The sequence below is a fragment of the Vigna radiata genome, unplaced genomic scaffold, assembly GCF_000741045.1.
Source record: "Vigna radiata var. radiata cultivar VC1973A unplaced genomic scaffold, Vradiata_ver6 scaffold_374, whole genome shotgun sequence".
In the NCBI taxonomy this organism is placed as follows: domain Eukaryota; kingdom Viridiplantae; phylum Streptophyta; class Magnoliopsida; order Fabales; family Fabaceae; genus Vigna; species Vigna radiata.
The window spans coordinates 164,780-177,524 of record NW_014542544.1 but is presented as its reverse complement, the minus strand read 5'-3'; the positions used below and the strand labels follow the sequence as shown (position 1 = coordinate 177,524).

Below are 12,745 nucleotides of genomic sequence, written 5' to 3'. Positions count from 1 at the left end.
TCAAGAATGTATGAATACTTCGACAATGCTTATGCAAGATTGAAACATAATTAGTACCCGGTGTTTCTTACCCATAGTTTTACATTCAGATGAGTAAGGGTTTGAACATAAATTTCCCAATAATTGTTTACCAAATTAACAGAAGAAAAAAAGAAAAAGGTTAACATTCTTCACTATATGCTGTGGTTATAAAATCAACATAATTACACACCAAACTCTCCGTTGTAACTAATGATATTTATGTGCATCGAGTTTGCTTCAGAGAAGCTACAAAAATAGGAAGGTTTTAACTTGAGATTTCCACTTTGAAATTAAATTCAGTTTGGAAAAAACAACATGCCTAGTGATATTCTCTGTATGATGTTCACAGAGCTTTTGTGAAATACGTGGTTGACTTCTGTTTAGCCTTGCTTGAATCGGGGAAGCTGAAAGAGTTAATATAAATTAGCAAATCCCTACATCAATAAGGCTAACTGCAGACAAAAGCTGAAATTTCGTAGTTTTTTCCTGATCCATGTAAGCCCTTCCGCCCAAAGTACATAATTTCTTTTCACCATTAAGGACTAACCAATAAACATAGAAAAAGAAACTAAAAGCATAAAGCTGCTGGCGAGTGACTTCATGACTTTTGATAATACTTGTTCAATCAAACTTTAAATATTAGACAGATATAATACACGCAGGACGCAGCAAACCTGTATACGAACTTTCACTTGCCATTGGCTGCTTATCAGCAAGAATCAGTACAAACATTGTAAAATGGGAATATAGGGCAGAAAAAAGTTGCTGATAGAGAGAAGAAACACAGAACTATGAGATGATGATTACAAGGCAAAGCACACTCGAGGATTTCATTCTGATCAGATTTTACCGAAAACTAGCACAGTTGTTTCGACTCTGATTGATGCACTCCTCCCAAGAATTTCCAGAGGTTTGAATGAAGCTCTACAAATCTGGACGCACAAATCATTAAACTTCATCACAAATTCAAAAGCTCTAGCGGTGATTTTAAAAGAAGAATTAAAAATTTAAAACTTACCACGGGTTCATGAAACATGTAGATAGGTTCATGGTTCCTATTGCACAAAAGTTGGAGTATCCAGTAAAGGCCCCATTAGTGTCCCAGTCTGGAGTGGAATAGGGTAGCAAGGGGCACACATTGTTGTTGAAACTTGCATCCCTAGGGATCACAAGGTTTTGGCTTTGGTTTTGGTTTTGGTTTTGGTTTTGGTTATGAGAAGCCATCATAGTTGACGGCTTCATATTCCTTTTAATCATAATAGATTCTTCAATGACGTCAAATCCATCTCTGGGTGCTTCATTATGAATGAGAAAAGGGTTATAAGGCTGAACCCATCTCGCGTAAGCTTCAGGTTCAGGCAGAATGGATGACCTCAATTGGTGCAGCATTTGAGTGTTTGCAGTTACAGGGCACCTTTCATCAAAGTCTTGCTGCACCCTTCTAGTGCTACACATTTTGTAGCAAGTCCTCTCTCTTGCTCTTGCTCTTGCCCTTTCCCTTGACTCCTTTTTGGTCTGAACACAAGCATCATCCTTCTGTGCCGATTTTGACTTCCTCCCTTTGGAACCATCAACCCCACTACCCGCCAATGATTTGTTGTTATTTGAATCCACAGAAGCGTCGCCAGAACACTTGTCACCCCCACTAATACTGCCGCTATGCTTACTTTGGGCTAGTTCTTTGATCGCATTCTCAGACTTTGTGAAAAGCCACTCAAGTGTGTTACTTGGTTTGTCAAACTCTAACATGTCCTGAAGATCAAAGAACTTGCGAGCTATTTCGCTTGATAATCTCACCCTACGGTCCCTCAAACCCTGAGATGTGTGAATCTTACTGTGCCTGTCTTTCTTTGCTATGGCTGGTTTCTGGGTCAGAAAATTGGACATGCTACCATTGTGGGAACCATAGTTAGTGTTTGCATCTTGTTCAAGAATGGCAGTGCAGTCAGCAACTGCAAAATTAGCAACAGTCTCTTCAGGAAATGGAGGATCATGGGTGATGGGTGTGAAGGGAACAAGAAGAGGGTCATCAAAAAGGGTGTTGCTTGCAAAATCATTTTCAGGATCAATGAGAAAAGGAAGTATAGGGTAAGAAGAAGAAGGGAAGTTTGGAAAAAGGTTGGAGTCATATGTGGAAGAGAACATCTGCAGATTGGAGCCAATTTCAGTGGGTGAAAACCCTAGCTATTGTGCAACGAGTAAAAAGATCACAATTATAACACAGAGGTAGCTTCTCTGCTCCTACTTAACGGTCCAAGTACAGTCCTACTACTCTTATATAATCATTTTCTGAGATTCCCTATCTCTATCTTTGAAAGGAGACTAGCCACTAGTGCGAAGTACTACTATCATGACCATTAAAAACTTTTTTTTTTTTATTTTATTTTTAATGAGAAGTTTGTGTTGTTGAGGAAAATGAGGACAACGGAAAGGAAGATTTAGTTTACGCCAATGATCATAGTTTCATTTATTTTGTGAATACAACTATATTATTACCAATCTGGGTTAGGGCAGATGGAGAAAATATGGCTCAGCCATCACAACAGCACATCGATCAGAAGGACACAAATAATTTCTTGGTTTGTGCCAAGAACCATCCTATTCGCCAACTGTTCATGTAAACAATGTCTTAAGTTTGAATCTTACAAACAAATCAACAAAAAAACAACTCTTTTTACACTGATTACTCGTAAAATGCCAATAGGTGTTTTATATTAATGTCATGATAACCCAAAAATAACACCGTATTAAACATTGTCGACAATGTTGCACAAAAAATAAAGTTACAAACATAAGATAAGTATTGTTTAGAGACAAGATAAAAAGATAGCGAAGAATGCGAGGAAGAGAAGTTGAAGAAAAAGTGGTTAATGAGTTTGGGTTTTATATTAGGTGGTTCATTGAGTTTTAACTGTAGTTTTGAAAAAAGTGAATATAGCCCTAACATTGTGGATCTAATTTTGATGGGTTTTATCCGAAAGGTAATGAAGTTTTGAAGTTGAGCCGTACAGGAAGTGTAAAGGTAGGTGAGAGATTGTAATAGCTTCTCAGCTGTTTCTTCCGTAAAAACTCAACCGCAAATATACAAACTCGTCAGGAAAAATACGATAACATTTTCATTTTCTGAAAAAGCTGAATACAGTACAAATTGACTAAAAACTTGGCGTTCTTTTTGAAAGCGCCCACATAACTTTATTTCAATCCCGAAGAAAGCTCATTCATCTCTCTGACAGCGATTGCAACCTCCCTGGATACATAATATACTCTATTTCTTTTTAAATTTAAGATGATCTTCATTTTTCTTATCTAACTTTTGATTACCTTTTATACATATTGGTATAAAAATTTTATAACTTTTATCAAAAATAATATAAAACTTATTGTTCTTTTTTTCTCAAAAACACCATACATACATAACAATTAAAAACAAACTAAGACTTAATTTTATATAAATTTAATTATGTTTATCCTTATACTATTATTATTATATCAAATTTTATAAAATAAATAAACAAAAATAATATTATAACCAAAATTATTCATATTTATTTTTATTTTAAGATAAACTACACTTATTTTGATGAGATGATGTAAAAGTATACTTAAACTCTTATTTTTAGTTTTAAAATAGGCATCTTTTAAATTTTAAATAAAACGAATTCTCAAAAGACAGCTATAAATACAATGATCAACTATAAATAGAATAGGAAAACATAGAAAATGACATCAATACAATTACCATATTAGTTTAGTTATGAAAAATCTTATACAGCTTAGATTTCTTGTGTCTTAGTATTTATATTAGCTAGATAGAAAATATTGTTATATATTTCACTTTGTAAAGTCATGTCTTTGAAATAAATCGTTATATATCATCTTATCCTGAGTTAATTTTTAAATTTTTCTTTATTTATTTATACTTAAAAGTGACAATAATCAATATTTGATTATTGGAAATCATTAAAAGTTTCTTAAAGCAGAATTAGACATAATCCAAAAATTAGATTGAATCAATACAAATGTATTGTATTCTGGTTATATAAATGGTTTGATGTCACATAATGGAAAAAATATTATACTCTAATTGATCCTCTTTTAAGATAGTTAGTTTAACTTTAAGCTGAAGAAGAAATTTTAGTTGTTATCAACAAGTTTGATTTTATTATTTTTATTGATAACTTTGTGTTTGTTATACAACTTTTGAGTTTTGCTAAAAAATAAACAATATATTTGTAAAAGAGAAACATTGTATTATGGTTATAACATTATCCAACATAGACTTTATTATTTTTGTACAGGTGTTTACCATAAGTGATGTATATATATATATTTTCCAGAGTTTTGGATAGTTGATGCTTGGATTGCTTATCCAAAGCTCGGTAATGCCTGCTGTTCTTCCAATTGGAGCAGTGTACAGTTCGACCACAAGAAGCACCCAACTGCTTCTATATGGAGATCTCTCATAATATTTCACATATATTATAAAAATTTAAGATATCATAACAACTCATTACTCAATTATCTTCAACTCTCAGTTTTTTAAATTTTGATAGTATTTTTATTTATCAACCTTATTTAATTATAATATTAGAAAACTCTAAATTTAAAATTTAGAAGTTTGAAAATAAACTGTAACACACGAAATATAATGATTTGTCATTAGACATTTTGAAATTTTCATGTTATATTTTTATCTTATTTATCTATTCATAGAATAAAAGGTAATTCTCGATAGTACATACATTAATGCTTTTCATGATGTTTTTCCTTATTAAAGTAGTGTTAGATTTTATAGTTCAACTGAATATACTTAATTTGTTATGTAATTGCACCTTAATGTGAACTTCACATAAAAAAAAATTAATTCTGTGAAAAAATCACCTTTAATTATTGAAGTTGCAATATCGTTTGTATTAATTATCATGTGAAATGATGAGTATTTGCTAATGGTAATTGTGCATGAATATTGACGCAGCATGTGTAGTAATTATTCTTGGGCATTAGTTAACATTAATACAAATACACAGTAAAAGAAAATTCTTGGAATGATTTAATTTTATTAGGTGACTTTATTCTTTATAGTGGAGTATGAATGATTGTTGGTTAATAGAGAATGAAGATAAAAAGGAATGTATTTATTTTAATCATAATCAAAATTATTAGATCAATAAAATAATGTATATTAGAAAGTTCCACATCACTTAAGATAAGTGAAGTGTGTGAAAATAGTTATATAATGAATTTAAAGTACACAATGTTTAGACACCTAAATCAAAAACACTTTTTGTATTTGAGTTATACTTTTGTAGTAAAGTATTATGAAGTTTGGTGTAAATTATTATTTTGGAAAGTATGTACTTAGTATGAAAGAACATGTTACTGTGATTTATGTAATATTGTAAAATTTTTCATATAATATTATTTTATGATTGTTCTTAGATAACGAATATGATTTTTTTTTTCTGGTTTTGGAATTTCTATATTATAGTCTTGTATTAATTATTTTTATTTTATTTTTTATTAGTATGGTAATTCTCATAGATAATGTTTTTGTATGAACTTTTTTCCATCAGAAAACAACTCTCTTTGTCCTTCAACACACAATATGCATAACAAGATGAAAACAACTAACCCAGAGACACTATGAACTTAACTCAATGCATAACCAATTAAAATTTTTGTGTTCTATTCTTTTACTAAAGTCGACCAAAACTCGAGGTGGATCATGATGTTCAACTAGTTTTTACAATTTGGAAAAACAAAATAAAATTATGATCTAAAAATATAAATGATATATATATATATATATATATATATATATATATATATATATATATATATATATATATATATATATATATATATATATATAATATCTCTGATACTTAAACTCATCACAATTAACTTCAGATAAATAACAAATTAAAGAGATAAATGGATAATAAGCCACAGTAAAGCATCTATTTGTTCGAGTGTGAAAAAAAAGCTAGCAATTATTTACTGAATTATATAAACATTTGTAATTTTTGGTGAGAAAATGTTGTGTATGTTAAAATATAATTGTAAAAAAATAAATTGAAACTTTAAAAATATATTTATTTAATTAGAAATAAATCTTGAAAATAAGAAGTTAATGAACGTGGTGGGGGTACGCTTAAGTAAATGGGTAATCCAATATATAAGTATAGTTAAAATAAAAATAAATATGGCATTATTATTAATATTTAAGAATAATCAAGTCATATTTTTTGAGAAAAATGATTTAATTTCATACAAATATTATTGTATTCTGAATTATGATAAGAAAAACTAATTTTCTATCATGATTGGAACCGGAAATAATATTATTTTTTTGAGAATTATGATAAGAAAAACTAATATTATTTTAAGCGTAGTGTTTTATCATGAGATTTTATTGCACTTTAAGAGAGTTTTATTGCGCTCCATATATTTGTTAAGATATTATAACAAGTTTTACTTTAATATTTTTTTTATCATTTTTATTTACATTTCAGCTTTTTATAATTTTAAAAAAATAATTTAATACATTATTTGAATTTTGTTTAAGCATAAAATTTTCTTGCTCCAATGTTTTTTATAAATAAAAGTTCTTACATTAAAAATGTTATTATTTCATTTGTTTAATCGATTACAAAATTAGGTAAAAGATGATATCATGGATTAAATGCTATATAAATTGACATATAACGAAATAAATACAATTTTATACCATGTAAATTGTCGCACTTTAGAAGTTGTACAAAGATAATAAAAAAAATTTCACCAACAAACCGATCACAAATTCATTTTCTCTTTAACCGGCCACAGTGGTTTTCTACACTTTTAATTTAACAATGACAGGCCATAGGAAATTTCAGTGTATTGATGGAATATAAATGTAAACAGTTGTAATATTTATTTATTTTTAATTAAATACATAGAACGAGCATCAATATATTTGTCTTATTTTCTCTTTAAATACTTTTGAAAATTTTTCGTTGATTAAATTGGACTTAAAATCCACGTGATATCATAGCAAAAACTATCCCAATAAAATTTTTAAAATGAAATTTACATCTATCATTATAAAAATATCTTTAAATATAAATCAATTTTAAAGAAAAAAATTAATTAGTAATCAAAAATATATTTTTCTAAAAAAATAAAAATTATAATTATTTTTTGAATTAAACTCTAAATTGATCAATAACATTAATTATCAATTTCCATTTATAAAAAAATAATTATTTAAACTGATTAATAATTAATTAAAGATCAATTTAAACACCAATTTCTTTAAACTTAAACCAATATATTTCCAACACATACACTACACATCTCCTTTCAAATTACTAAAACACTTCCACAAGCTAACCTTCAAAACTTCTATATTAACACACATTTACAATTATTTGACTTCTTTTTATAATTATTATTAGATATTTATATCATTATAACTTTTTTATTTGACATTGTATAAAAAGATGTATCTTTTTTAACATTGAATGCTTTACAATATGTTACTTTTGCTGTAATTTTGTTTGTAAAAAATATTTTGTTAATATTTAAAACAGTAAATAAAACTATTACATATAAATAAGAATACACCCATTTATCAATGAAAATGAGAAAAAAAAAATTAGAAAAATATTTTTTTCAAATATACGGACACATTCTATTGTAAAAAAATTGTTAAGATATCATGTTTCAAAAAATTATATTCATTAAATATAAGATTAAATTTTTGTTAAAGAAAATAAAAATAGAATAATGAAACTGATGTGTATCCTAGGTGTCCCATTAGCATCTGGAATGAATTGTTATAAATTTTTATATAGAAAATGATGAAGTGATGGTTAATGGTAGGTATTCTTAAAGCAGAAGGAGAAAACTTAAGTTGATAATTGGTTGTTTGGAAAGTCTATAATGAATTTTGACAATAGATATTTATGGAACTGGTTTACCATTAAACAGAATATTGATGATTGACACTAACTTTACCCTCAGTGGACCACTTTGTAAAGAAATCTAAGAGAAAATATTGTGAAGAGATTTGAAAAACATTACTGTTTTAAGATTTTGTCAAGTTATCCAAAAGGGGAATGGATGGACCATGGATGTTGTTGGGATAGAAACCTCACAAATATATGAAGACTGCTATATCATAGTGGACACCGGCTAGTTAAAATAGCCATAATTGCTTTCATAGCTAAGAAACAGTTGGCACCAAAACTCTATCCAAATCACCTTCCTATACTTTCAAATTCCATCTCTTTCAACCATAAACTTAATAACTCAATTTTACCCAACATACTTTTTACTAACTTATTTATTCATTTTTTATATATTAGAAAATAGTTCAAATATATCTTCCTAGCTCTAGTAATTATTTCAATAGGTTAAAACCATTTAGGTGTTTCTATTTTCGTAAAGTATTTCTAATTTGATTTCCTTCTTTTAAACATTCCCAATTAAGTCCTTCTAAGAGCTAATTTCAAACAAATTAGCTCCTGCCGTTAAAATTCGTTAACGGTGTTAAAATTGTGCAGAGGTGGGTAAATAACGTGGTTAAAATTCTCCTTTTGAGGTGTTAAAATTGTGCAGAAGTGTTAAAATTGTGTAGAGGTGTTCAAATTTTTCCCATTCTCCTCTGCACAATTTTAACACCTCAAAAGGAGAATTTTAACCTCGTCATCTACCCACATAAGTACAATTTTAACACCGTTAACGAATTTTAATGTCAGGGGCTAATTTGTTTGAAATTAGCACATACAAGGACTCAATTGAGAAGGTTGAAAATAAAAGGGACCAAATTAAGAATATCTTAAGAAAATAGAAACGTCTAAATGGTTTTAACCATTTCAATATGTTGATAGTTAAAGTCTTTTAAAAATAGTATCATTTTTTCTGCAATTATAATGGGTCAAAAATTGAACTTCACTCATCTGAGTAAATCTCTTGTAGGCTGAATTGATCTATCAACCCATCTACAAAAATTGAAAAAAAAAAAACTTAATTATAAAACTAATCTTAAACTAAAACCATACAACTTGAAAAATTTGACATTGTTAGAGGACAAGAGGAATGTTCAATCTTGAAAAGCTTAAAATTTTTAAAGATTTACCAGTGAATTGGTATAGAAATTTTTAATTTTTATTAACTGGCGCAATCGGGAAAAATATACTAATCTTCTTAAAATACATAAACATTTGTAGACTAATTCTCCATATACTTATTGATTTTAAATTTTATATAAAATACATTAAATAATTCTAAATTGAATTAATATATCATTTAATGTCTCTGTCTGTACAATAGGATACATTACATCATTCAATAATTCTATCGCATTGGTAATATATATAAACTTCATAATATCACATTTATATATTATCATATATTTAATACATATTTTATAATATACTAAAATATAAGTTATTTGATTATTTTTATTTTTGTTAAAATTTAATATAAATAACTAAAAAAATAAAAGATTATAAACTTAATGATTAGATAAACAATTTTTTATGTTTTAAGTAAAATTATTGATTATAAAATATTATACATATATACTTTAATTATTTTTAAATAGTAATTTGTTAAGTTTTAATGTGCCCATCCATTCCGATCTGGCCAAGTATCATTAAAATATGTTAAATCAGAACAAAATGATTGTTGGAGAGTGAATATGATGGCCCTAAGAAGGATTAAATTATGTGGCACGTGATTAATGTGCTACGGGGATTCTCTTAAAGAAAACAGTCAAAGGTATAATGTGCTAAGAGAGACCACTAAGAAGACAACTTAGAAGTGCTTTTGAAACAAATGACCAAGTTCATAAAAATTAAATAAAACATAACCAGACCACACTTTCACTTGGTTTCACTTGTGTACTAACAGACAAAGTCCAGGAATCTAAGAGAACTGGACCCCAAATGCCATGCGCAACAACACGTACTCACCAAGGTGTCTCCCATGCAACCCAAAACATCACCAACTCAACCCACAAACAAAACAACCTCATTTTGTTCATTTCAACACTCGTCACTCTGCATGTTAACCACCGCCCAAATGTCCTTCGCTGTTAACAACACTCACATCTCTTCTTTAACTATAAATACCAGCAATCTCCCTCCACCTTTTCATCATTCAGAGTCATCCATCAAAGTATTGTATTACAACTCCGCCAATATTCACTAATACAATACTATGGTGAGAGCAAGGATTCCACTGCTGCTGTTGCTGGGAATTCTTTTCCTGGCATCACTTTCTGTCTCCTTCGGCATCGTACACCGGGAGAACATTGATGGCGCAGAAGTGTCCGTTTCAAGAGGAAAAAATAACCCTTTCTACTTCAACTCTGACAGGTGGTTCNACANTCTATTCAGAAACCAATTCGGTCACCTTCGGGTCCTCCAGAGGTTCGACCAACGCTCCAAACAAATGCAGAATCTTGAAAACTACCGTGTTGTAGAGTTCATGTCCAAACCCAACACCCTCCTTCTTCCTCACCATGCTGATGCCGATTTCCTCCTAGTTGTCCTTAATGGTAAGTAATAAAACTAATTCATACTGACTCAATATCGTCACTAGCTACGAATGATGACAATCAANTTGTTTACAGGGAGAGCGGTACTCACCTTGGTNAACCCTGACGGCAGAGACTCCAACATTCTTGAGCAAGGCCATGCTCAGAAAATCCCTGCAGGAACCACTTTCTTTTTGGTTAACCCTGACGACAACGAGAATCTCAGAATAATCAAACTCGCCGTACCCGTTAACAACCCTCACAGATTTCAAGTACTGCCTTTTTTTATTCCCAACTTACTTTTTTTTATTCTAACTTGCAATTGCTCTCTANATGTGACGTTAAATGTTTGTCCTTGTAGGACTTTTTCCTATCTAGCACAGAAGCACAACAATCCTACTTGCAAGGATTCAGCAAGAATATTCTAGAGGCCTCCTTCGATGTAAGCAACCACATATTTGCGCTGCCATTTAGTTAGTAGTTTGTCTAAATAATTTCACATTTTTTGAATGATATTATTATCTATATTTGTATGATTTTTATAGAGCGACATCAAGGAGATAAGCAGGGTTCTGTTTGGAGAGGAGGGACAGCAACAACAGCAAGGCCAGGAGAGTCAGCAAGAGGGAGTGATTGTTGAACTTAAAAGGGAACAGATTCGGGAATTGACCAAACATGCCAAATCTAGTTCAAAGAAATCCCTTTCCTCCGAAGATCAACCATTCAACCTGCGAAACCAAAAACCCATCTACTCCAACAAACTTGGAAGGTGGTTTGAGATCACTCCGGAGAAAAACCCCCAACTTAGGGACTTGGACATGTTCATCAGATCTGTGGATATGAAAGAGGTAATACAAGGAAAAACCGTATGGACAATCTCAGCAATTGAATTCTATTATTCAGTATAACGTCATAATTATAAGATCTTAGTACTGAGATCATAATTAAATAATGGTTGTTTTTGAAAAACTTCAGGGAAGCCTTCTTCTGCCACACTACAATTCTAAGGCCATAGTAATACTGGTGATTAATGAGGGAAAAGCAAACATTGAACTTGTTGGCCAAAGAGAACAACAGAAGCAGCAAGAAGAACAAGAGGAAAGTTGGGAAGTGCAGAGGTATAGAGCTGAGTTGTCTGAAGACGATGTATTTATAATCCCTGCAACTTATCCGGTTGCCATCAACGCTACCTCCAATCTGAATTTCTTTGCTTTCGGCATCAATGCTGAGAACAACCAGAGGAACTTCCTTGCAGGTATATATATGATATATCTCTTGTTTGTTTTATGCTACATGAAAGTTGGCTGATGAGGTTGTTTATTTACGATTGTGAATTGGTGATTGAAAATATGAAGGTGAGAAAGACAATGTGATAAGCGAGATACCTACAGAGGTGTTGGATGTTACGTTCCCTGCGTCTGGTGAGAAGGTAAAGAAGCTGATAAAGAAGCAGAGCGAATCCCAGTTTGTGGATGCACAGCCTGAGCAACAGGAAAGGGAGGAGGCGCGTAAGGGAGGAAAGGGTCCATTTGTGTACTGAATAAATATCAAGTAAAATGTATGTATGGTGCATATGGAAATATGTATCGGACCATGTAAACAATAAATGAGCCCAACCTGAATAAACAAATGGAGCATATAAATGATGCTGTGTTTTATCTTAACTCTCTGTTTTCTGCTAAGCTAATTTGATGGTTGGCTGCTGGGTACCAAAATACTAAAATAAATATACACTGACCCTAAATTATGTGAATAAAGTATGAAATTAAGCAAATCTTACAAAGCGCAGTCCGAGAACAAAGCCAACCCAAATAGAATATTAAAAGCAGCCAAAATGTTGTTGTCGTAAAACATCGGGTATCTTGTAAAGTTGAATACTGATAGGTCAACTAACTGTTTAAATGATGCTGGTTGTGAATATATATATATATATATTTATTTATATTTATTATGCACACATAGAGAGAGAAGATTTTTGGTACGTTTTAATATATATCTAGGGAACAAATGCATCTTAATATATACATTTAGCCTATGTTCTTTTCAAGAGATTTGGGGGAGATGATTTGAGTGGATTTGAGTGGACTTGAGGGTAATTTTTTTGTTGTTTTTTTTGAGTAGATTTGTGGGTAATTGAGAGTGGATTTGAGGGTAAAGTTTGTGAGAATTAGTGTAGGATTTGATTGATGTGATAGA

The 12,745-nt window shown here is 30.4% G+C and overlaps 2 protein-coding genes across 3 annotated transcripts in view; one reads left to right on the top strand and one right to left on the bottom strand.

The window, feature by feature from the left end:
• Positions 1-364: 364 nt before the first annotated feature.
• Positions 365-2,255, bottom strand: LOC106780181 (transcription factor DICHOTOMA-like). Its single transcript, XM_014668438.2, has 2 exons — positions 1,040-2,255; positions 365-425 (listed from the first exon to the last, which is right to left on the bottom strand). Exons 1-2 carry the CDS (start codon positions 2,164-2,166, stop codon positions 365-367), a joined length of 1,188 nt encoding a protein of 395 aa, XP_014523924.1. The 5' UTR covers positions 2,167-2,255.
• A 7,901-nt stretch (positions 2,256-10,156) lies between these two features.
• The window catches only part of LOC106780193 (beta-conglycinin, beta chain-like), a 23,826-nt gene continuing 21,237 nt past the window's right edge, over positions 10,157-12,745 (top strand). The window contains 6 exon segments of one of the 2 annotated variants that reach the window (NM_001317273.1): positions 10,197-10,570; positions 10,646-10,821; positions 10,911-10,991; positions 11,095-11,397; positions 11,525-11,804; positions 11,905-12,171. In NM_001317273.1, coding sequence (NP_001304202.1) covers positions 10,231-10,570; positions 10,646-10,821; positions 10,911-10,991; positions 11,095-11,397; positions 11,525-11,804; positions 11,905-12,089 — 1,365 coding nt within the window. In that variant the 5' untranslated portion in view covers positions 10,197-10,230 and the 3' untranslated portion in view covers positions 12,090-12,171. 2 annotated transcript variants of the gene reach the window in all.

Excerpts from the sequence above, each read along its gene's own strand:
- LOC106780181 (XM_014668438.2), bottom strand. The coding sequence starts at position 2,166 with ATGTTCTCTTCCACATATGACTCCAACCTTTTTCCAAACTTCCCTTCT. Across the intron at positions 426-1,039 it reads ACATGTTTCATGAACCCGTG|CTTCCCCGATTCAAGCAAGG; the intron begins GTAAGTTTTAAA and ends TAACTCTTTCAG.